This window comes from Pungitius pungitius, chromosome 2 (assembly GCF_949316345.1).
Source record: "Pungitius pungitius chromosome 2, fPunPun2.1, whole genome shotgun sequence".
Taxonomy (NCBI): Eukaryota; Metazoa; Chordata; class Actinopteri; order Perciformes; family Gasterosteidae; genus Pungitius; species Pungitius pungitius.
The window spans coordinates 25428671-25454622 of record NC_084901.1 but is presented as its reverse complement, the minus strand read 5'-3'; the positions used below and the strand labels follow the sequence as shown (position 1 = coordinate 25454622).

General features: G+C 41.2%; 1 protein-coding gene across 2 annotated transcripts in view; it reads right to left on the bottom strand.

Annotated features, from left to right (window-relative positions):
* Nucleotides 1-10298, bottom strand: part of slc7a11 (solute carrier family 7 member 11) — a 32676-nt gene extending 22378 nt beyond the window's left edge. Inside the window, exons 1-4 of one of the 2 annotated variants that reach the window (XM_037460907.2) lie at nt 9934-10298; nt 8976-9099; nt 4418-4533; nt 3838-3963 (exon numbers count right to left, since the gene is read on the bottom strand). In XM_037460907.2, the coding sequence (XP_037316804.2) occupies nt 3838-3963; nt 4418-4533; nt 8976-9099; nt 9934-10216 (649 nt within the window). In that variant the 5' untranslated portion in view covers nt 10217-10298. Of the gene's footprint in view, nt 1-3837; nt 3964-4417; nt 4534-8975; nt 9103-9933 lie in introns of both variants that reach the window. The other variant, XM_037460906.2, reaches the window with a different exon arrangement.
* Nucleotides 10299-25952: the final 15654 nt, after the last annotated feature.

Below are 25952 nucleotides of genomic sequence, written 5' to 3'. Positions count from 1 at the left end.
ATTGCCGATAATGTCAACTTTGAGAGCATTGATGATGTCAGCTTGGCCACAATAGACCGAGTTCTCCGGCGCCAAAAGATGCGGAAGAAACAGGTCTATAGGGTTCCCTTTGAGCGCAACTCTGCGCGACACAAAGACCTTCGTTACGAGTATGTGCAAAAGTATACATCCATGTTGATATGCTTCAAGGCCTCCACCATCATCCCTGTTCCCAAGAAGCCCAGGATCACAGGACTGAATGACTGCAGGCCCGTCGCCCTGACCTCTGCAATCATGAAGTCCTTTGAACGGCTAGTCCTGTCCTGATCATGTTTTCAAGAGTATTGTGTCCAATAGATTCTGTCTTTGCATTGAGCTGTGTTACAGTATTGTACATGCAGAATTTACTATAGACTTATACTCTTCATATGAAACTCACAAATCTAAATGCTTAATCCTCTGCAGAGATCTAAGAAGATCCATTACTGTAAAGTTTCTAAAATTATGCATTGGCAGTTATGAAACAAAGAACCTTCTCACAAATTGAGCATTGTGTTTTCAATTGTTTTGCTGTAGTGTGTAATGATGTGTATAATGTTTACATTTTTGAAAGCTTCGAGCTGCTCTTTTGGTGTGAAAGTTTGAGTTTTGAAGTGGGAAGGTATGGTTGTGTTTATGTAGCTTTAGAAAAGGATGTTGTGTTTAGACATTGGGGAACATGGAGGAAACGTTTGTGAAATGTGTTTTAGCATTTGAGAAAAACTAATACACACACACGCTGGGATGTAGGGCCTCTAACACCAGCAGTGAGGACATTGGCCTGAGCTGTTGCCTGCTGGGAGCAGCTGTGTATCATGGACTGAAAAGGCTTTAAGGTTATATTTGTAGTACGTTGTTTTTTGAGACGAACAGAGCAAAGTAAATTTTTACAGCTGAAAACTTATGTTAGAGAACGTCTATTTTTAATGTCTTTACATTCAAATACTAAAAAAAAAAGAAACCACTAATGTGTAAATTATACTTCTGCTAAAAACAGGGTTCATACACATTTTGACCAATGGATTACCATGACTTCAAACTTAATTTCCATGACCAAAAAGTTTGTGAAATCTCAGTGTATACATAAAAAAGTGAGAAAATATTAATATCCAAAAGGTATACACAGTGTTTCCCTTACATTCAATTAGGCCCCAAGAAAGTGTTTACAATTATCCACTAAGGATGAGGTTTTCCTGATACCAGTGCTAAAACGATACTTTTAAAACACATCGGTGCCTAAAGAGTGCCTGAACCAACACAATAATTGTTTTACTTCAAATTATAACCATATATGAACTGTTATCATTGTGTAAGTGTATGTATTACTTCATTGGAGTTTTAATGATTTAATGTATGCTCATTGTGCAGGAACTAAAGATATGTAACATTGACGCTCCTTGTGTGTCTAGATGTATTGACTTATTGAGCAACATGGATAGTCAATGGTAATGTTAATGTTGCTACTCGCTAGCTAACGTTATGCTAAAGATAGTCCGGTTAGACGCATTATTTTGGTCGAGCAGAGGTTTTTAAGGACCAGCAAAAACGAGCAATGCTAAGGTTAGCTAATGTTGCTACTCGCGTTGTGCTAGTGAGGGCAACTTTTATCTTAAGTGTAACTGTCAATCTTGATAGGTAATGTAAAATGTATAAGTACAGACTAAAATTAGACCACATGGTCAACTTCTTAATTAAATACTAGCTTAACATAATCTCGCTGAGGCAAAAGTTTACTGCAGTTTTTTTGCTGACCGTGCACAAATTTGCTCTCTGCTTATTAATTAGAACGCAGCACTTGATAAGGTCAGGAATGTGCTGCTTGAGATTTACATTGCCAAGAAAATGTATCTAAAATCAAGTTTATTTATTAGATAGTTTTTAAATACCGTGATGTAGTGCAGAGTATTCAAATTCCTTTTCATAATTTTAATGTTGACAGTCAGATAAGTTGTGTCAATCACGATGCTTCACCAGTTTGTATAAATAATAAATTAATTTCAAAATGTTTTTGTTTTCTGGATAGGTATTAGGTGTTCCTCCAGTTAAGATCTCCACTTTGCTTTGAGCTCAGTAGCAAAGGCTCTGTAGTAAATGGTAAGTAATATACACATGTTTTAATTTTATTTGACACTTAATATGACTTACTGCAGACCTGGTGCTGCTGAGGTAAATAAAGGCCCAGGCCATTATTTGAGGAAACTTAGCAGTTAACGCAGATACTCATTAAATAGTATGATGTTTTAAGGGCATGATAGATTTAAGGTTTTAAGTGTTTTTATTTTCTCTCATATGACATTTTGTGAATGTGCACTTTATAGGCAGAAGACGAAGACCTTAACCAAGGAGCCATTGAGGAGACCACGCTGGGAATATGTGTTGTGAAACACACAGATGCCACTGATGGACCAGAGAACATTGGGATTGTCCTGGAGGGCCAGGTGGTACTGCATGATCTGGATAACGTTGCCTTAGCTGCTGCCATGTTGTTTGGCCTAATGTATGCCTTGAACCTCAACTACCCTCCTGAACTTAAGTACTCGTTCGAAGTGCTCCAGAAGGTTGTGATGGAGCTGGACGGCAACACACTGTAAAAGAAAGCCCAGGCTCTCAAAAACAGACTCCATCAGTGAACTGTTGCCATTTAATGGCAAGATGGATACAACAGTTTCACCATCTTCTTTTGGAATATGGACCATTGCTGCTTTTTCATTGGATTTTGAGTAGGATTGTTGAAACCAGTCACCTGCATGTTCTGTGATGGGCTGCTACCGGTAGAGCCATCAGACAGCGTTACAGCACACACAGAGATGAGAAGGGTATGTATGGACTAACTCTGGGGGTTACGGTAAATAAGCTCCCGATAAGTCCCGATAAGTCGGCATGTTGCTTTTAATGCATGTTCTTTTTTTATAGCAAGTGTAGGGTATTTTTTTTCTCAGGGTCATGTGCCTTTTTCATTTAAGTGTCAGCATTTGTCAGATGTGTTGAATAGAGCTCCAACAGTTTAACCTATTTTCAAATTTGGAGGCGATTTTTGGATTTTGCACATTCTTAACTGACATATAGTAGTGGTGGGAAAGCAAGCCATTACTCTTAAATTGTATTACTTTATTTTCAAAACCCTAGCAGTTAAAGGAGAAAATTCAGTTTTCAAGCACAATATATTTTTTTTTAATGTAAATTCAACAGACTTTTTTTTCTGTGAAGGAACAACGCCACACCCCCGGTTTGCAACTTGGATATGCTGCCAGCAGACGGGCAGCGCATCATAAAATGTCGGTGTCTCGTATACGGACGCAGTGGCCGTGTAGCTTCGCTAGCAGCAGTGCACTGCTTCTTTTAGCGTGGCTCATTAGTGCCACTTTTTTAAGTGGGAGAATTAAGATCTAGTTTTCCCTGCCAGGATGTTAAACCTGGGCCTGAGTGCATCAGGGCCGTTCTCCTCACGTGTAGGAGCTCATTGCGCCTCATTCAGGCGTTTCAACAGGTTCTGAGCATATGAGACACTGGTTTAATGCTGCAGTGGGAAGTATGAACAGAAACAAATCGACAACCAAAGCTGCACAGTCAAAAAGTGAGCTTTCATGTTTAAATCACAATCGTCTTTTTTTTGCTTTTTGTCCGGGTTAGGGTGGGACGGCTTCTGGGTCCGGATCCGGACCGCAGTGCGCCAGTTAGTGATTTCTGATCTACAATTTTAGTTAATGGGAAGCCAAAAGTATGTACAGCCAGTATTATCTTAGGAGTGTATGGATTCTAGAATAGTACCAATAGAAGCTATTAGAGGTGATGATGAGGGTAGTGAGCATGGTTTCTTACCCTTAAAGAGCTGGTACATTCCAGGTACTATGATGATGCTGATGGCCAGCAGCTTACTGAAGGTGAGGATGATTTGTATCCTCGCTGTCCATGTCACACTCATACTGTTCAGGTACATAACAGAAGCTACAGGGGCAGACAAAGTCAAATTCTGAAAATTGAAATTAAAACAAAAAACAAAAAGTATCCATGCCTTAAAATAGAGGGGCCAAACCAATAGGATAACTGATTTTTACACATCAGAACACTCACAGGGATATTTATCCTTAAAATTGTTCAGATAGACAAAATAGTTAGTTATTACACTTTTTATCATGGTATGCAATTTTTTTTTTAAATAAAAGATGCTGAAAACAGAGAGAATCATTTTCAATGAAGGACTTTCAATTGTAATGGACATAATGTTTTAGTAGAGTATTTTTCAAGTTTTAGCATTGCTGCTTTTAATTAAATAAAGGACTTCTCTCTTGCACCACTGTGTGACTCCTGTAAATGAAAGGAAATGCATGCCTCCAATATAGGATTCAAGATCATCAAGAAAAAAAAATCATCCTGAATGATTTATTAATGATATTCATACTTATGCCGATGGCCGTTGCCAGTTTGACAGCCATAGGGGGGATATCACAGGGCATGAACAGAGGCTCCAGGATATACTGACCAAAGGCCAGAGAGATGACTGCCATCGCTGCAGGCCTGGAAAACACATGCATACAAAGTGATGGGCGAACATTAGAACATTAGTCAATACTCAGATTCAAGGAGGGTCTAAGACCATTGTTTGAGTAGTAAAACCCCCCAACTTCAGTGAGAAAGGTCTGATACATCCACAAACCCCCACAACAAGTTTGGGACTAAATGGTGAACATAATGGAGCATGTGACATCTAAAGAGCTGTGTTTTCTTTGCCAGGAGTTGGTACAGAACCAAAATAGAGACAATATTTGAGTTGAATTTAGTAGATCACGTGGATGATGTAGTTATTGTTTACTTATTTAAACAAATAGTTAAACAAACAAAGCTATGGGGATAAAAAGTCTGAGATTCCTACACAATTTATTAAAGATCACAAGTTTATAAATAGCCAAAAACACTCACACCTGTATGGCTGACTAATCACGCAGACTTGACGTTCACCTTTTCCTCTGTCATCATTTCTAATCCCATGGTATGAGTGTGAGTGTGTGTTTGTGTTGCTATAGACTTCAATAAGAATCAAATAAGGTTGGCTGGTCTCACATACTGGTCTTATGGCTCATCAGTGTTTCCCTCATTTCCCACAGCAGCCACTGAGCTGCTAAAGCCATGGAAATCTCTCATTGTCTCCCTGATTCTTGTTTTCATTTTCTAATTCTGTTCATTTCGCATGGCTTTCATCGAGTCCCACTAGACCTAGGCAAGCATAAAATTGGAAAGCTCAGGATAGCCACTGGACTGTTTATACTACTCGGCTTGGCTGTGTACTATGACAGGTTCACAGGGAGCCGTTTGTCACCTCACCAGTCTGAACTAGAGTCTGTTCACCACATCACAAGATCGCAGCCAGATAGAGCTTCTACATGCCTGGTGTGATGGGCTCTGTCACCCAACAAAGTCTAATACAACTGTTGAAACACAAAATGTTGTATAATGAATTGCACTGTGTGTAAATAGCTTATATCTGACTGAACTGGTTTTAGCTTTTAACTGGCATTGAGAACAGCAACTGTACTCAACTTTGATCCCCTATCAATTGGTTCAAAGAGTAAAAAAACTAAACTGCACAAGAAACAAATGTATAAACATTAGAGCATGATCCCCTTCTCTGTTCAACAATTAATAAGAACTTGCACTATTGTTAGAGGTTCGTAGCTAAAAGGAGGCTCAATTGTGGAAAAAACAAGTTCTGCTTTCTTCTTTGGTGTAGGGAAACTGTTTAGAACACATCTAGAGAACCATTGTGCTGCAGGGTTTGAGAAAATATTTTGAAAAAAAACTAAATTATTGCCATTTGAATGCAATAAAACTATTTTACCACAGTTAATGTCAAATAAGAGGGGTCTGGGCGGGTCCCGGACCCCGTATAAGAATTTATTTTTAACATTAAAAATGATTGAAAATTATAGGTCTTTAGTGACGTTTTATATTTATAACAATCATTTATTTCCTAGTGCGATTGGGCAGCAATCAGGGCAGCTAATAGCATCAGAGATTGTTGTTGTGGTCCTCCGGCGTAAACAGTACAGTCTATGGCGCAGACACGTAGGTTATTGTTGAACGCGGCAAAAACTAAGCCTCAAAGAGTGAAATCCCTTATGAAAATCCTGGAAGTGCTTTGATTATGTTTATATCTCCGTAATAATTGCTTATTATAGTAAAATATTTGGAGTTGGTGTTCCTATATCAAACGTTGCATTAACTAACTTATATACCCAGTGTGTAATGATTAGAAGAGTGCGTTTGTCAACGTTACTTGCTAGCTGTATGTGTATGAAGCCAAACAATCTGCCACCTTACAGCAGACATATAGCAGTTAGCTAAACCAGTTATTCAAAGCTAGCATACCAACCTAATTGTCCAGTCAGGGATTACGAAAGATATCGAGGACTTAATTCAAGTCTGTGAGTTTTGAATGGGAAAATGTCATCTACGTGAATCGTGTAGATCCGAAGAGTTTTTTTAGGGGGGGGGGGTCCGAGACCCGGTGCTAATACGGTACAGGTGTCTTAACGGCCGTTATCTACCGGACCGAATAGCAACTCTGATTTCGGTGCCTTATTTAGATGCCACTTAAAGGCCTCCGCTTCTCCCTGATGCTACCGAAAACGGACGTTAGAGGGAACTGAAACAGCGGCGGACGGGACGCTAGTAAACACTACACTCGACAGCAGGTAACGTTAGCCTACCGTTAGCTAGCAGCTGAAGTGTATATATATATTTTAAATATGTCAATGGAGCAACCACGGTTAAAATACTGACAGCTAAACGGTGTAAAAGTGTGTGTGTTTCACTGAACAGTCTGTAGCTGCCGTTGTCTGAAAAACAAAAAAGATGTTGCGTTCACTTGAAATTCGCCTCGCCAGCCTTGTGCTGCATTCGAAGTTGTAAAATACCCTTTTCCCATTGTTTTTGTCGTTTAATAGTAATTTACTGGTGAAATAAGTTTGTTATTGTTATTACATTATTAATAATTCATTTAATTTTGAGTCTTTTTTTACTAACTATAACAAATTTCTTAATTTAGAATCCATTGGGCATCTATTAACATAAGGGATGAGAAATGCCATTTGTATTTGATCAAACCCTTTGAAGGTGCATGGTGGATTTAGGTAACTTAGTTAACTTCCTTGCTCAAGGAAAAAATGACCTGTTATCCACTTTGTCATGTCAGGGCTTTATATAAGGTGCTGTAACTTTGTTGCTCCAGACTTAAAGGGTTACCTGTTGGATTATAGCCAATCCTCTTCTCCAGATATCACTACAATCCTGGGACTAGCCCAAATCGTGAAAAACATTTAAGACCATTATCCCACCTTTAAAATATGTCAATATAACTTTTCCTGCAGTATATAGTGTAGCAAGGTAGTCTTTAGTATTTTTTATAGTTACATTTTAGGGGACCCCCCAAGAGTCCCAAGTCATTTCAAACCCTGTAACAGTAGTGTTTTTGTTGAGTATTCCTGCAACCACATTTAAGCCATGTTCACACGTAACTGAACTAGCAAAGTTTTCCTCTGAATGGAGTAACTAGAGATGAGCGAGTACAGCATTATCTGTATCTGTTGAACCATATGAATTATCTGTATCCGTATCTGTACTCGGATTGGGCAGGGCCTAACCCGATAGTGGGAGGGGCTTAACCCGGAAGTAGGAAGGATTTACCCCGTAAATTGTCGGGTTGTCTTGAAATGGGCTGGGCTTTAACCGTTATGCTCTTTTGTAAGCATGCAATTGACCCTTCAGAGGGAGCTTGATTAATAGGTGATATGACCAATCATACATGAACTTGAAAAACAGTGTACTGCATTTCTGCGGTTAAAACAGCATTCCTTCTTAATTCTTATGTTCATTTATGTTTATCACTCATTATTCTGTATCACTGATGATTATGAGAGAGGGAAAGTGTGTGTGTGGCTTAATTTGTAATATTTAGTTATTAGTGACTAGTCAACGTCAGACACGTTAAGAGAGCCAGCAGACGGTAAAAAAAACTGATGACCGGCAGAGAGAGAGACAGAGAGAGAGAGAGAGAGAGAGAGACTGAAAAAAAAAATCACCGACAGGCAGAGACGCAACGCGAGTCGCATTCTTAAGCACCACGTCTTAACAAGCCCCACGTAGACCTGAACTCTACTAGTTAAGAACAACAAACCGAAGTAAAAAAATGAACCTGAAGCCGAAGAAATCCTTTAAATTTACCCGCGAACTTGCTGACTGAGGGAGGGAGAGAGGAGTTCTGTGTATGAGTGAGCGGAGCGGGACACAGCAACACAATAAACTGTATGTGTGTAGGGGAGGGGCGCTGTGGCTACCAGCCAATCACAGAACGCAGACACAGACAGCTACCCAATAAGGACTTTTATTCAATCCGAGCACAGATATGGACTCGTATTACTCGTATAATACTCTGCAAAAGTGCTTTATCCGTACCGGATACTCGTTTCAGCCGAGTATCCGGCTCAACTCTAGGAGTAACTAAGGTAGGCAGTCTATGTAGAAAAAAGTAAAACCCAGGAATGTAACCCAAAAGGAAGGTCAACAGTGGCGTATTTGAATTTGTGTGACATAGCTACATTTTATATGTTGAATAAAAAAAACAGATAACAAGATTTGTTTCATGTCCAACTTGAAAGAAGAAGTCAAGGATTACTAATTACCAACTAACATACATACTTTGTAACATACAAATACAGACGTAATAAATGTAGTTATTTTAATACAAACCATCATTTCCAAAATTCACAACATTATCCACAATGGACTTCTAAATTGAAAAATGTATGCTGAGTACGAGGGTATTGTGTGTTCAAAATGACACCAAAGGGGGCAGACCAAGCATCCGTATATAATACGTTTGGAGGAAAACATCTTAATTGAATCCATTGTTGGCATATAATATATTTGTTAGTGCACTTTTTATGTAAGGAGGCAGACATTACCTTATTGCAATGAGATCAGCCCATAGCCTTATGAAGGCCATCTGAGGGCCAAAGGCCTCCAGTATGTATGTGTAGTGTCCACCAGACTTCTTAATGCAAGTCCCCAGTTCAGCATAGGACAGGGCTCCTGGAGTGACAGGGGGAACTGATTATTTCTGGCTCTGAAGAAAGAGCCCAGGGCTTTCGAGCTATCTCAGCCACATCTACAGAAAAGTCCCCCCCAGGCTCCATGATCACCCAGATTAATGAGAAAAAAAACTAAATGTTTGGAGAATATGAATTACTGGAAAGAGGTGAAGAAAGTATATCCAGGGAATAAGTGTTAGGACCTTTCATTAATGTACAATAACTGAAAGGATAAGGAAACAATATAGAATACACAGATGTGCACATCACTTCAGATTGTTCTCATGCAGCACCAGTATTTCAAACTTAAATGCTATATATAAATCCTGATATTACATTTACATTGATTTAAATTGTTTCCAATTATAATATCAGAGAACAAGGTTAATGCTTTCATTAATTCTTATTTCATAATCATCTTTTGGATAACGTTACAATTATCTATTTTATATATATATAAGGATATTTTTACAAAACTGCACACCGGGGGTAACCGACTACAGTTATCAAAGCGACAATATGGACCAAGCAGACACTTTCAACTCACAGTAGTGCTGAACATACGACTAAATTGCAATAAAATGTAAAAGGTCAAGCATGACCTACAAAGCAAGCACAGTAATGTGCACGAGGAAGGCCTTACTCCTGCATTGAGCTGGCAGTTGGTTTTATAACGTAAATCTATCCTAATAACATTATTTAAGTGTCCAATAGTTTGACATGTTGATTCAGTACTAAAATAGACTTCCGTTAATAATTTCTCTACAATAAATATATTTTTGTAACTTTTACCGCCAACAGTACATCTCTTGTACCACCTGTGACAACTCACCGAAGAGGGACAGCACACCGCAGGCAATCCACACGACAAGGGACATTCCTATGCTGCCTGAATGCTTAAGGATGCCCTTTGGAGAGATGAAGATTCCAGCTCCGATGATGGTTCCGATGATGATGGAGATGCCTCGGAGCAGAGTCACCTTCTTCCCCAATCCCACCTTTCTGTCCTCAAACTGCTTTGTCCCGCCGGGTTCTGGCGGGGGATCCTTTTGGAAAACTCTGTGTACACTTGCTGCAACTCCATCTTTTTGAGGAGATGTAGACCTTTTGCTCATTTTCTAAACACTGCACTAAAAGTTTTGTCCTGACACTCCACAGAGAGTGGAGTCAAATATAAATCTCTCTCTCTCTCTCTCTCTCTCTCTCTCTCTCTCTCTCTCTCTCTCTCTCTCTCTCTCTCTCTCTCTCTCTCTCTCTCTCTCTCTCTCTCTCTCTCTCTCTCTCTCTCTCTCTCTCTCTCTCTCTCTCTCTCTCTCTCTCTCTCTCTCTCTCTCTCTCTCTCTCTCTCTCTCTCTCTCCTTCCTTCCATGGCGACCAGTAGAAACAAGTTTGTATGAGACAGCAGCCACTTATCCAGGTTTCTCACACACTCTGCATTTCATGGGGTGTGGTGCAGTATGTTAGAAGAAACAACAGAACCTTGACAAGAGGCATACCCTCCAGACAATATTTACTTGGATGAGTCACACAAACAAGTCTCTCTGTCGCAGCCAATGACACCACAACACTTTTGACCTTCTGAAGAAGGTAGGGGGCACATTGTACTTTCTTACTGTTTTTGTTTTCCAGATTCCACACAAACGAGCGCATGGCCCATGGCTATACTCCTCTCCCGGGCTACCTTCCAGATTCAGAGTTATAGATGCTAGACATGGGGTGGCCAAACTTTTTGACACATTACATAAACAATACAAAAACATGTCGTAACGTGACAAAATCACTAACAGGGTATTTAGCCCTATAAAATATGAATCTTCCTGGAATGAAGATAAATGGCGCGACAGGTAGACAATCGATTGTAACGTCTGACTTCCAAGCCCACCCAACCTGCTAAACCTGCATATAAGGCTTTCTTATTCTTATTTCTGTTGGAAACAGCTAAGGTAGGAAACATTTTAAGGTTGGGAATTAAACCTCCTCTGGAAATTAATCCGAAATTTAAACCCTTATCCACAAATCTCTGCTGTGTTTAATTCTAAATCTTTCTACAATTAATGTTCATACAGAACAAACATGACTGGACATGGCTTCGCGCTGTGTGGTGCTGAATTTTGGGACCCAGCAGTCTGCCCAAATAATGGATTCCGTCTCTATCTATTTCTAAGTCTATACCTCGCAGCCATGCTGGTACTCGTCGGGAACAGCTAAAGGGTCCGATCTGTCCCCAAACACCCTCTCACGTCTGAAAGCACCTCTTAATCGACGCTTCTTCATCCAACACGTGCAGGAAAAAACACAGGTGAATGGACTTTATATATCGCCCTCATAACGTTTACAATTGTTCACTCCCCACTGCGCACTTTCGCCCACCAGCGGACCCAGAAACCAACGGAATAACTGTTAAACATGTTTGTTTCGGGTCAAAGCGGCAGCTGATTTAACATATGGGGCTGCAGGATTAATCTTAGCCTGGTCTGGAGAAGGCTAACTTCAAAGAATAAATCACCATGGTTACTTGCCCGGATTAATCCCTTATCCGGGTTTTGTGCAATAGCCCTCAGGAGGGGGAGAAAAAAAAAAAAAAAGACATTGGAGGAGGATGCTGCTGAATATGCCAGGCTTACTCATTTTTTTTCTTTCCAAGGCATGATGTAGTCTTTATTGAACAGCCTGAATATCTCCAAGGCAGAAGTAAATACTAACCATCAACCTTATCTGGACCGTGCTTCTCCCAACAATTAGTTGGGGAAGGGGTGTGGCTACAAAATTATCAAATAAAGGTCACTCCACTCTAGGAGGAAAACAAAAGACTCAATGTTATCAAAATATGGATAGGCACTCTCATGACGGAGGTCATGTCACTAAACAAAAAAATCCTTACGGAGGAAAACAAAAGGCCTATGAAACTTGAACCATACAACTAAACCTATAATACAAAACCTTACAAAATCACTCACTTGGAGGTAAACAAAAAGGACTATGCAACTTTACCCTACAACACAAAACCTAACAAAATCAAAATAATTCGCTTGGAGGCAAAACACTCGAGCAGAACACAACAACCTGGTTTTCGAGACGTGGAACTATGGCGTGGCTAGAATGGATGAACAGACCCAAGTGCAAAAACGAACACAGTGGCACGGGACAAAGGGAGACGCAGACTATTAGTTCACATGGAGGGGAATGGGGAACAGGTGGACACAATCAGGAATCAGACTGGTGATACATGAGGAAGAGCAAGTGACCTGAAATGAGTGGAGAGTTACTATTTCAAAATAAAACAGGAAATGACAAGACAAAAAGGACCCGCCAAAATAAAACAACCCCTACAACTTCACTGCGGTGAGACAAACTCAAACTCTATCTTAAATTTTCTTTGTAGCTTCTGATTAGCCAGTCTCTTGCAGAAAATGATGAGCCTGAAATATGCAATGAGGAAGCCATGACTACAGGGACTGATAGAGAGGAAATCAGAGAGTAAATCAGGAATCAGAAAACATTTGTCATAAAATGTCAGACAAGGACTTGACTTGGCGATTGGTGCATGAAAGCAGACGGTACGACAATGGACAACAGGAATAAGATAAAAATATAATGCTATGGGTTAGTAATCTAAAGCTATGGGTTAGTTAAGTTAAAAATAAAGTGCACCAGCCAACAGAAAGTGACAAAGTGTATGTACACGGGAAGAAACTGTTAGTGTGGGGGGGAAGTTATGAATTAAAGTTATTTAATGTAAGAAAGAGCAGTATATGACACAGTTATACATAAAGTGGCTGTAGATGCTATTCGCAGTGTAACTGTCTACTGTACTGTGAGTTGAACTGTAAACATTAGTTCAATATGCCACTTTGTTGAAGAGTGGGATATGTTTTATTTATTTATTTCTGCTTTTGTTAATTTTTCGACCTTATTCTTGTGGAATATTTTTGTTAGCTTCTCAGTTTAAGTGGATTATTTAACCTTTAAATTATTTGTTGAACCATGGTATTAATAAAAAAACAACAGGATAGTAAGAGCTGAACTGTTGCTTGATTTTTCCACTTTACACTACCATGGGAAAAGTGGCCCCACTCCGGGCCCTGCTATGATGCACACTAAATGCTGACATAAACCATTGTCATTTCACAACCGGGCAATGGATATGAACCCAATTGCACGACTCTGGGGCAAAGTTCAAAATTACAAAACGCCAAAATTAAAATCGTTCTCGAAAGAGGAAAACCCTATACTTAACCTAAGAACAAAAAAGCGATCTTGAAAATAAACACCAGGCTGAAAAAAGAACCAACCGAAATCAAGCCTGAATAAAGTACAAAAATAGACCTGGTAATGGCAAAGGACATGGGTAAATGTGGGTTTTTCTATCACAACGGACAAGATGAACAAGGCGCAGACAATACATACACACACGGTGAAAGGGCACAGGTGGAAACAATCAGGGGGAGGGAAGACAATCAGGCCGGCACACAGATGAGGAGTTGCCTGAAACGAGAGCAATACTAACTTTTAAAGTAAAACAGGAAATCACGAGACAGCATAGACACAAGACAACATGATTTAATTAACTTAACACTGCTTCTTGGACATGACAAGTCATACAACTGATTTAAATTCTGTAACAACTTGTAAATGTGAAGATCATAATGCGGTTTTTTTGTGACATAACCATGAATGAGTACAAATATATGGGCATTTCTATGGGTTCGAACAACATGGCCTACTCAATGTCAAGCAAAAATATTCATCACAAAAATCTTGGTGTAGCCACCAATCTCCCTTTAGAGCAGTGATTCTCAACTGGTGGGTCGCCCCGTTTTTAGTGGGTCGCGGGCCGTTGCATGGGAAAATAAAAAAAATAAAAAATCTATTTTTTTTTATTTTGAAGGGACTTTTTCTAATGCAGCGGAGTGTCATTTTTTTGCCGGCTCGTCCGTCCATGTTTTCAGTCAAGCGCGGCAATTAGAACAGGAAAAGATAAGACTGGCGCCGCAAAGAAAACCGCTAGCACCGCGGCTTGTCATTAATGGGTGATGGTGGGTCCCGGAGCCAGACCAGTTGAGACTGCTGAAGGCACGTGACGCTGCTTTCAGATCTGGTGATTCTTAGGCCTATAGTTCATACAGGACTGACCTAAAAAGGGGCATCAAAAAGGCCAAGCACAGCCACAAGCTCAGGAACTGCAGTGCAACTGACCGCGGTCTTGACTGACATCTTTAACCTGTCACTGGTTCAGACAGCCGTTAAAACCACTGCCAAAAACGTGACTTCCGTTCTGTTTCACTCACCCCCAACCATCCTTAAATTCTGTTTGCCACCCATACTGGACCCTTACAGTTTGCCTATCGCAAGAATAGGAGTATGGAGGATGCCATCTCCACGGCACTTCACTCCTTCCTTTCTCACCTTGACAATAACAATGCATATATGAGAATGCTGTTCATAGACTTCAGTTCAGCATTTACACCGGTGACCCACAGGGTTGTGTGCTGAGCACCGTCCTCTTCACCTACAACTGTAGACCTGTACAGGTTGAGAATTTAGCACAAAACACTGTTTGAAAGTAGCACAGCATCTAACATGAAGATAGGAGATTGGCTTATGCTGTTTTAAAAAATTAAACTGAAAAAAGGTGTACCTGCCACTTTCTGATCTCAGGTCATCAGGTCTAAACAATTCCACGGTGAATGCAACTGATGTTGTACTTTAGGATGAATTCTGTGTATTCTTTGAAAATGCAATCTCCTTGTACACAAGCATTACATATCTGAACAGTGAACTATTGTCAGGATGGGTGCTGGAGCAGGTTGCAGGCAGGACTCAAATGCAGGCTTCTCAAAAACTGTGCTCTTTTATTTAAATAACCAAAACAGGACGTGCTCCAACGACGGGTAACATTGACAATGACGCTACAAGGGACAACAGGCACACAGGGCTTAAATACACTAGGGAGGTGCAGGTGATTGGACACAGGTGGAAACAATCAGGCAATCACAAGACAAGGCAGGAAGTGAAGTTCACACAGAGACACAAGAGACAAGAAAACTACAAAATAAGACAGGAAGAGGACCCAAACCGTGACAACTATTTACTCAGATGTTCTCCTCCACACCAGCTCTATCTAGCATGAGCTTGTTGACACCTTTGATTCTAAAGTTAGGGATGTTATTAATATCATTGTACCCAGGGTTCGAAATAAGGTGGGACTGGGGGGGGTCCCGGACCCCCTATAAGATTTTTTTTTTAGATTTTGGGCGGTCCCCGACAAATATTTTTAACATTAAAAATGATTGAAAATTATAGGGCTTTAGTGACGTTTTATATTTATAACAATAATTTATTTCCTAGTGCGATTGGGCAGCAATCAGGGCAGCTAATAGCATCAGAGATTGTTGTTGTGGTCCTCCGGCGTAAACAGTACAGTCTATGGCGCAGACACGTAGGTTATTGTTGAACGCGGCAAAAACTAAGCCTCACAAAGAGTGAAATCCCTTATGAAAATCCTGGAAGTGCTTTGATTATGTTTATATCTCCATAATAATTGCTTATTATAGTAAAATATTTGGAGTTGGTGTTCCTATATCAAACGTTGCATTAACTAACTTAGATACCCAGTGTGAAGTAATGATTAGAAGAGTGCGTTTGTCAACGTTACTTGCTAGCTGCTAGTATGTGTATGAAGCCAAACAATCTGCCAGCTTACAGCAGACATATATAGCAGTTAGCTATTCAAAGCTAGCATACCAACCTAATTGTCCAGTCAGTGATTACGAAAGACAGTGAGGACTTAATTCAAGTCTGTGAGTTTTGAATGGGAAAATGTCATCTACGTGAATCGTGTAGATCCGAAGAGTTTTTTTAGGGGGGGGGGGTCCGAGACCCGGTGCTAATACGGTACAGGTGTCTTAACGGCCGTTATCTACCGGACCGAATAGCAACTCTGATTTCGGTGCCTTATTTAGATGCCACTTAAAGGCCTCCGCTTCTCCCTGATGCTACCGAAAACGGACGTTAGAGGGAACTGAAACAGCGGCGGACGGGACGCTAGTAAACACTACACTCGACAGCAGGTAACGTTAGCCTACCGTTAGCTAGCAGCTGAAGTGTATATATATATTTTAAATATGTCAATGGAGCAACCACGGTTAAAATACTGACAGCTAAACGGTGTAAAAGTGTGTGTGTTTCACTGAACAGTCTGCCGTTGTCTGAAAAACAAAACAGATGTTGCGTTCACTTGAAATACTCTTTTCCCATTGTTTTTGTCGTTTAATAGTAATTTACTGGTGAAATAAGTTTTTGTTATTACATTATTAATAATTCATTTAATTTTGAGCTGACAAACGTTTTTTTTACTAACCATAATATATATATATATAGATACCATGTATATATATGTTACGCCTCCACCCCGGCTCGGAAGAGGAGGTGGGGCGTAACTGCCCAAGACCACGCCTGTTGGATGCCAGAACCTGTATGCTATGCACTACAATAGCAATCAATAATAAACACGCTGCTACAAAAAAGTACAGAATGGTGGGTTTATTTTCCACAAAATAATAATGAAAAGAAATGACAAGTACATACCATATAAATACACACAAAATGGTAGACAGGGGATAGGAGGGCTAACAGGTAGCAAGGCCTGTGGAGTAGGGCGGTGCCAGCGGTCTGTCAAAGCAAAGAAACAAACAAAAGGACCCTGAGCTTACCTATTCCTCTAAACCTACCTACCACAATCACACCACACAACTGCTACAATACACTGGGTGACAGCCACTGGCTTCTAACCTAGTGTGTCTAACAGGTTTTTCCTATGTAGACCCCAGGGTATCTTACCTAGCCCTGCTCCACAGCGCTCTTGGGGTAAGTACATAAGACAGTGTTAACAAACAAAATTAAAGCTGCAAGCAGCGATGAACGGGCCTTCGCCTCGTCTCGCACGTCGGGGGGGCAGCGGTCAGCCGGACTTGCGGGTCAAAAAGACAAAATAAATCACTCTCGGGGCTGGCATTCAAACCTGAGTCTGTGGTCTCACGAACGGAATCCACCAAGACAAGGCTATTGCCGAGCTGCAAAAGACCTGGAAAAAAGTCAATTGAATGTAGGATCACCTTAGTTCAGTCAAGGCCAAGGACGACGGCTAATCACACCACTTTTGCTCCATCAAGAAATATTCACCTTTTAACTACACACACTGGATGACCACGTGGCTGTCTTCCTAAAGAGATCTTTGCTTAATTAATTAATGAATACATTTAGTAAGATACGCTTCTCCTCCGGGGCATTATATATATTGGTGAATTCAAATTGAATCAGTGGAGCCATGTACTTTCAGCTAAAAGTAATATTGCAATCTTAAGGCAGAGGAGATTCCTGCAATGTTGTCAATGGCTTGTCAATTCAGGTTGATGACAAACCCAGGTCTACAGATTCCAAAGCATCAAGCCAACCTCTACAAGACAGAACTTGTTGTGAATCAATGATCAAAACGTCACTAAAATATTTTGATCGCCCCCATTCAGTCAAGGCAAGATTGCTCTCCATGAGCTTTTTTATATTTGGCATTTCAAGCTCTTTACCCAGTTGCTTAATGAATTTGCAGAGAAGGGTTGCAATGAGCAAAAAAAAGATCAAGGTACACACTTGACACCGTGAGAAAGAATTAATCACAACAGGTGCTGGGGCAAGTTAGATGAAATACCAAGCAAAATTCAATTGTGGAAGCAGTAAAATCATAAGAGGTGATAAAGTCTTTAACTTTATTATGGGCGCCAAGTTCAGTAAAGAATGGAGCATACTTAGTATCTCAAAAGCAACTTTGTTTCTTATATCAGCTGGACACAGGGTTAAAAAGAGAAGAAGAAAAAAAACTGTGGGGGATTTGAACCAAAGGCATAGAGATACACACTGCGCCACGAGCTCACTACTGATTGTGCAATAGAAATTACACTAAAAGACGTTGGATCGTCTCCATTCCATCAGGGGAGAGAAATCGATCCGTTGGGACAATATTTTGCAGCATTATTTAATAAACACAAATTAAGTCACATCAGGAGTCTAATTAAATAAGTTGGGGCGATGTGCAAGACCTGAATAGAGGTTACTTTGAACAGAAATACATTATGTTAGAGCTGGCGAACTCTCGCGATAACAGCATAAACTCACGCGAGACTACGCGCTGTGGCTCCGCTCTGGGCAGAATACGTCTATTTAAATCCATAGATGTAATTATATTGAACTGTTCGTGTTATTTGTCTAGTTTAGATATGTCAAACTCGCGACACGCTGCCGAACGGCTGCGCCGTCCAGACCAGTCCGCCACCGGACTGCGTACCGCCAGCTCACCCACGTCTCCCTTCAGCTGTTCATTCCGTTAGTATGTGCCACGCAGCAGTTTCTGGCAGTAAACTCAAATGAGTTTGACAAACCTCCTCTAAAGTGTACAAAGTCAATAACCTCAGCAAGGAGAGTAAACTGAATCATTTTGTTCGTTAGATCAGCCGGACACGCGTTTAAAAAAAGGAGGAAAAAAAAAAAGTATTATTTCGTCGGGACTCGAACTCATGACTACAGCATCGGGGGCCGAGAGCTTAAGAGAAGAGCTATACCCTCTGATAGGATTGCAGAGTCAAAAGGTCACTGAAATAGGATTGGTCACTCTCCGGCAAAAATACAGGGAATTGTCAGACTAAAAAAATTATAACTGACTTATTGTTTGTTTTAGAGCATCGTCCTTAGAGACTTTTTAAAGTCTCCCTTTAATAAATTTGGTAAAAAATCAGCAGACTTGTAGGTCAAACAGGGTGCCGGCGCCGCTTCGTCAAAATCTTCCAGGGGGCGCAATGGAGGCAATTTTTCACTTTTGATCCAAAACTCCACATCAGGTCTGTAAAGGTCATCACGTAGGATACTCACAGAGGTTTTCAAGAGTTTTGGAGTGTGCCGAGGCTCAGAAGATGTGCTTGAACTTTCATGCGAAGATGACGTCGCCACAGCAACAAAGTTGGTCCAAAACTCCCAATTCTCACTGTGAGCCATCGTCACAGTCTTACGTCTTATATTCTCAGATTAAAGGGCTAGGAAATGGACATCTAAATGTTGAAACTTTCCATTGACTTAAGCCAATAGGTGGCGCTATACTTTTTCGAAAATCACTGCATGGGAATACTTGCAGGCTTACACAAGCATCACGAATAAACATTTCTAGCCAGAAATACCAATGTTCCTTGGAGTTATACCATTTTACATTTTGGAAAACAATCTTCCAAAATTGTCCAAACTGCACGCAAGCTCACGCCCAGGTACTTTTATGAAAACTCTTGATTTTAATAACTTTTGACCCCAAGGGTATCAGGAACCACTTGCCAGATTTTGAAATGGATCAGATTTAAACTCTCGGAGGAGTTTGTTCGTTTGTAAATGCAAAAATTGAAGGAAATGGCCTAAAATACACAGAATCACTACAGCGCCCCCTAATGTTCAAATATTCTGACAATATTTGGGGATGTTCTAGGACTCAATGTGAACATGTCCTAAAGATTTGGTAAAAAATTGACCTTGGAAAAAAAAAGTTATAGGTTTTTCAATTTTCAGGACACAATCCTACAAACTTCATTGGTCCATAACTTCAATGAAAAATGAGATAACATTTCAAGATTTCGTAAGAATCGGACCAAGCGTCTGGGAGGAGTTTGCAAAAACGTGTTTTTCACAAAATTCAAAATGGCGGACATAAAACGGTAGGCGCATTTGCATACCAGAATTTACTTTTTTGTAGAGCACAACCAAGAGCACCTGTGTGAAAAGGTTCCAGCTCAATCGGTAAAAGTGGGGAAAAATTTCCCCATAGGGAGCACTTACGGGGGCGCTAGAGAGCACGAATCATATCTCAATTTTGCGCACTTCTGAAGCGCGTGCAAAAATTCAAGAGTTTTTGAACATGATGAAGTCTCTGTTGGAGCTATATTTTTATTTTTGTTTATTTTTGGGCTTAAGTTAATTTATAGCTTCATTTATTCATTTATTTTCTTGTTAAGGTTAATTTGGTTTATTTTGTATTTATGCTTTACTTGTATTGTCGTTTATTGGTCACATGGTGTTATGTTCATTTGCATAAGTAGGTCAAGGTGGGAGGTACTTCAGGCTAGGAGGGCATATGGTTTTTTACCAGCGTGAGAGAGGCAGCAGGAATGTCTGTGAGCTTGCTTATGTGTGTGAATAAACCTCCTCAAACTCAATCTTGTTATGGACATCACTTTGCTTTGGTACCTCTGAACCTGCGTAAAGCCTAACCATGACGTAGCCTCAAGTGGCCATTTGAGAAGTTTGTTATTATTTGTTTTGTTGAAGTTTATGGACAAATAGCCACTACATTAAGTAAAAAACCATATGCCCTCCTAGCCAGGTTATCAAAGAGCAAAAGCGCTTTTGATTGAACATTTTGGCAGTGAACATAAGATCTCTTCCGCTTACATGGACAAAATCAACAACTTTTCAACAACAAAGTTTCTCCTGCACCCTATACGGACCAGTGAAACGAGCGGAAAGAGATGAACACGCGTCACTACATATGCTGGGTACACAGAGCTAAGCTCAACAGAGTTAGCAAGCTCTTCAGGAGCATCTAAAACCTCCAATACTGGACTCACCAGACCCCCAGCAATGTCGTTTCCCAGTACCAAGGTGATCCCTTTGACGGGGAGAGAAGGTTGTACAGCAACTTTGAAACGTCCGCTAACCAATTCAGACTGCAAATACACATAGTGGAGCGGCACCGGAACGTACCCCATCTCAATGCCTTGTAACAAAACATTGTAGCCACAAGCTGAACTGTCAGGCACCCCCAAACTCACTACGAGGTAAAGTGAACACTGTCTTGTGCGTTAGTGCAAACTCGTCAGCCAGCACTGCTCTGATTCTCTGAACTGTGGGACAAGTGCAATGTTCTTACTGACATCAAAACGATCAGATATCTGATCTGGGAATGTGGTCTGCGCAGAGGACAAGGGTGAAGACGTTTTCCCAGCGCGACCCACCGCAATTTGCCCGTCGATCTCCAGCTGCCTTATCCTGTACTCTGCGTCAAGTTCCATTTTCCTGAAGTTAAACTTATTCTCTGCTTGCCTAGCCTGCTCCTCCATCTGGAGACGTGCAAGCCTCACCTTGACACGAGCATCCAAACTGGATCTCTGGCTGGATAAAGGATCAAAGCGGGGCAGAGTGACTGGGGTTCTCACCCCATCCTTTTCCTCTGCCTGCCTTCCCGTGGGAGAGCCAAAGACACTGGCAGACTGCTCACCTTGCCCATCTCCTCTGATAGGAGAACCTGCCGCCTTAACTGGAGGCAACACACCTCGTATAGCAAGCGCTTCCCAGATACAGCGTCGCAACTCCTGCTTAACCTGGTGCTTGGGCACAGTCAGTGAAAAATGGTCAATTATCGCGCCGAGGTCTACCTTGCGACGCTGCTCTAGCAGCTCAACTGCGCCAGCGTCGTAGCACTGTGGTAATACTGGGACTAGCCCAAACCATGAAAAACATCCAAGACCATTATCCCACCTTTAAAATATGTCAATATAACTTTGCCTGCAGTATATAGTGTAGCAAGGTAGTCTTTAGTATTTTTTATAGTTACATTTTAGGGGACCCCCCAAGAGTCCTAAGTCATTTCGAACCCTGATTGTACCCACTAAAGTGAAGGTTCTCTCTGGTAAGCAAAAATCTCCTTGGGGGAAGGCCACACTAGTCAGAATACAGAAAAGAGAATGTAGAACAGCTGGTGGCCAGAAACAAATCTCCAGACCTTCTTCTCAGATACCGTAACAACACATGCATTGTTTGCCACTGTTGACTAGCTAACAAAGCCTCCTGCACTGCAACTTTTATTCTTTTTTTAGCTTGTTTATTTGTTACTTGTGTTTGATGATTGTTTGAACCATGCAACTAAGCATTTTTATTTAAAGCTCATTAAACCTTTTTGTTATGCGATAAAAATAAAATTGCTTTGCCTTGTCTTGCAGAAAATTGGTCGCCAATTAAAAGACCCTAAAGAAAACGTTAAACCTTATAATTTCCCATGTATAACTATATTCTTTGTCATGTGTTACTGCTTATCTGGCAGAAGGTTTGACACATGTAAACACACACAAGTGCTAGATTGCTCCAGATTTCGCGAGTGTAAAGTATGACCAATAGAGCCACAATGAGAAAATTGTTAGGTTTAAATTGATTTTAATTTCCATTTGAATCTATTCCTAACTAACACCGTATGGGCTGCTGTGAAAAACTACAAAATACTTTCCCAGCAGAGTGGAGTTTGTCTGTTTATTTCCCAGGTGACAAAGACTACTTATTCCTAATGCTTCCAGGAGCTGGAACTCTCAACTAACATTCCATTTAGAATGTAACCTTCTGTTATACTGCAGATTGCTGTGCAGCAAGTCCTTACTTGATCAACACCCTCACACAAGACAGTGGTTGCAAAGGTATAACAGATGTAAGGTTAAAAACCATATTTCTTAAGTTAAGGTCGAGGACTACATTTTCTCAAATGTCATCCTGCTAAGAAATGCAGTGGATTGAATCCAAACAGCAGCATGCATCAAACTCTCTGCCCTGTGTAATTAAAGCTGCAGAACAAGAGCTGTCTTGTCTATCTGCTGTCAATTATAGCATACAAGAATATCTGCCTGACATGACCTGGAAACAGATTCCAACCATTTGTTTCTGCTTGTTTGATTTAGTGTTGGACTTAGCTATAATTCTTTCACTCTTGTGAAAGTTTACGAATAGATACATGTAATGGAAATACACTGGCAAAAACAGAGATCATCAACAAAAAACAAGTTTGGAAATTTAGTTAAAATTCTACTTGAAGCAGTATTAATTAATGCTTTGGGCAACAATCTGTAACCCCAGGATAGCCATTTTATCTCAACATAAAGTTAATATTTAAGGGAATATATATTGTCCACATGCAACACAGTTTTATCCCATTTCCGACACAAGACCAACATGGGACACATTTGACCATTTCGACATTGACTATGCTTGAGCACCCAAGACATTTGTGTCTTCGGCCGCTGAATGCCCCCTTTGTTTACCAGCTGGTCTTTAACCTTATCTGTGTGCTTTGGGGTCCTGTAGACTAGGCTACAGGGTTTTTTTGTTTCTTCAGGGCTGTCTCCTGCTGCAAACCAGGTTGAGGGGTGAAATTACTTGCAACATCAGTGTTAAAGGCTGTAAAATTAAAACAACCTTTGTTTGGAGTTCTTGTATGGTCTTCCCCCACATAATGGATGGCAATTATCAGCAGGCGGTCTGTCTGAGAATGCAACACTTCAGGGCAAGCTTGAATCTGACAATCCTTGTATATGGTGTAAATATATGCTACTATCAGTAAGAAAGGCTAGATTTGCATACATGATAGTGACCTGCCGCCTGCTATTGTGACTGGACGGGAGGTGCTGCAGAGGTCGGAACACAGACATGCTCTAGATCAGAGCAATATCTGTATACAATTACAACATTTTTTCCCGGCTTTAAAGGGCCGCAAGTCGGCATACATCATCACAGCTGATCTTTGCTGCTAGGTGGGCATTTCTCCACTCCCTGAGCCTTAACAAGTGGCTTTAAGTACAGGCATATTTGACAATTTTCCGATTTCTCCAAGGTGGTTGATGAGAAGAATCTGACCCGTCAATCAATTAAAGTTAAAAAAGATAACATTTATTTAGAAGATACATGAGCAATTGACGCAAATATCTGGAGACCCTTCGCCACATCGAACACCAAATCTGTCAGCTGTCAGACTGTGAACCCTTTTATACCGCCTCTATGCAAATGTCTGACAGGTATAATTGGAGAAGGAGCAAGATGAATATGGGGTTGATTTAAGGATGCAATATCACATGAGTCAATCATTCACAATATAACCTTTATCATTGGTATGTCATTTTCAAGTAAGGGGCTAAAAAATGGCTTGGTTTTCATGAGGTTAAGCTAAAATCGGTCTTGATTTGTCTCCCCTTTCTCAGTGTGATAATATCAATACCAGGTGTCCGTTTCAAGTAGGAGGTTCAACAAACTGAGTCAAACCACCCTGAGATGGGAAACTGAGTATTCGGTTTCAGGACAGCTGTTTAGAATTGGTTCAATCAACTCTGAGTAGGTTGACTCAGAGTTGAGCGTGTGCACGACCACAGTATAAAAGCAGCATGAATGGACAACCACAAACAATCGGTGGGCATACTTCACCCCTATTGAGCTGGAAATATTAATGCAAGCGTATGGCGAGTATGAACCCGTAATTAAAAACAAGCAGCACCGCTACTGCAGACAGAAACGGCGTGGGAGAAAATTGCTGCTCAGGTAAACGTTTACCGTAATTTCGCGACTATAATGCGCACTGGATTATAAGGCGCACCTTCAATGAATCGCCTATTTTAGGACTATTTTCCTATATAGGGCGCACCGGATTATCAGGCGCATGGAATAAAAGATATTGCAGTAAAACGTTTGACTGGGGTGGTGTTATGCATCCAGTAAATCGGGCTGTGCTGAATCAAACTTTATTAAGCGTTCACTCCTCTGGTAACGTTGTTCAAACGTTAATGTGGAAATTAACAATATCTCTGAACCTCCAACTTTCGTTCTTGATTAATGAAAACATTCTTTTGAGAAAAAAAGGATTTTAAGTGTGCCTTATAGTCGCGAAAATATGGTAAACTATATGTTGTCATTTAATATTTTTATTACACCCTAATCCTAATCTATACGTTTTACTAATTCCCACTGGGAGAATTACATTTTTTAACTGTTAGAATGCACTACACACAGGCTTGAATATACATATTTAATCACAAGAATAATATTGCTGGTAAAAACTGGAACAATGGAATTTAACCTATAATGTATTTTATTCAGGTGCAATCCTATGGTTCCCTCTCAGGGAACTCGAGCTTCGAGGAAATGCTCTGGGAACGCCCCTGCGTGACCGCGTCATGAAGCACGTGTGAGATCTAACCAATGGCAAGCTGGTACGTCATAGGCGGGCATTGAAGGACCAGGAAGCAATAAAGGGACCCGAAGGGCAAGCCCATTCATCTCTGTGCCTTCATCAAGTGCGTGTGAAGTAACTATGGCTAAGCGTTTTGTCCAGTGTGCTCCCCCTTGCACCCGTTTTATTACAGGCAAGGACTCGCACACTTTGTGTGTCGTCTGCTTGGGCGTGGAGCACACTCAGCTAGCCCTCGAGGGGCTGTGGAGATTGCGAGCACCTTTCTTGGCGCACGCGTCTCTCTTGTCGAGCCCGCTTTGAGGAGGACGGCTCGATGAGGCGCGCTCCCCGCGGCTCCGGTCCCGCTCATGCCGAGGCAGAGCGCCGGTCCTTGTGGGGATCGCAGGTGGACCTCGCGGAGGGTCTCGGGACGCCTGAGGCACTTTCCCGTCCCTTTGCCGCTGGATCCAGGATCTTGTACCAGGTGTCGGAGGCACGCGCGGCAGGTTCCTCCTCCACCACTGTGAGAGTGGACGAGACACCACTCTCACAGTCTTCCAGCTCCGAGGAACTGGACGTGGTGAGCGTGGAGGCAGCGGAGGTCAAGGAGCTGCTTCCTTCCCCCGCCGCCGCCCAGGAGCTGCTGGAGGTACTCACTCGAGCCGCTGAGAAACTCAGCATCAGCTGGCCAGCGAATAGGCAGGAACGGTTTCTACCTTCCCGTAGAGTACCTCCGCGCCGGTGCTTGCCATTCTTCCCGGACGAGGTGTCGTCGTCCTGGGGGAAGCCGGTGTCCACTTGCGTTTACAACCCGCGTATGGCTTTGTATTCGTCACTAGCTGAGGCTAAAC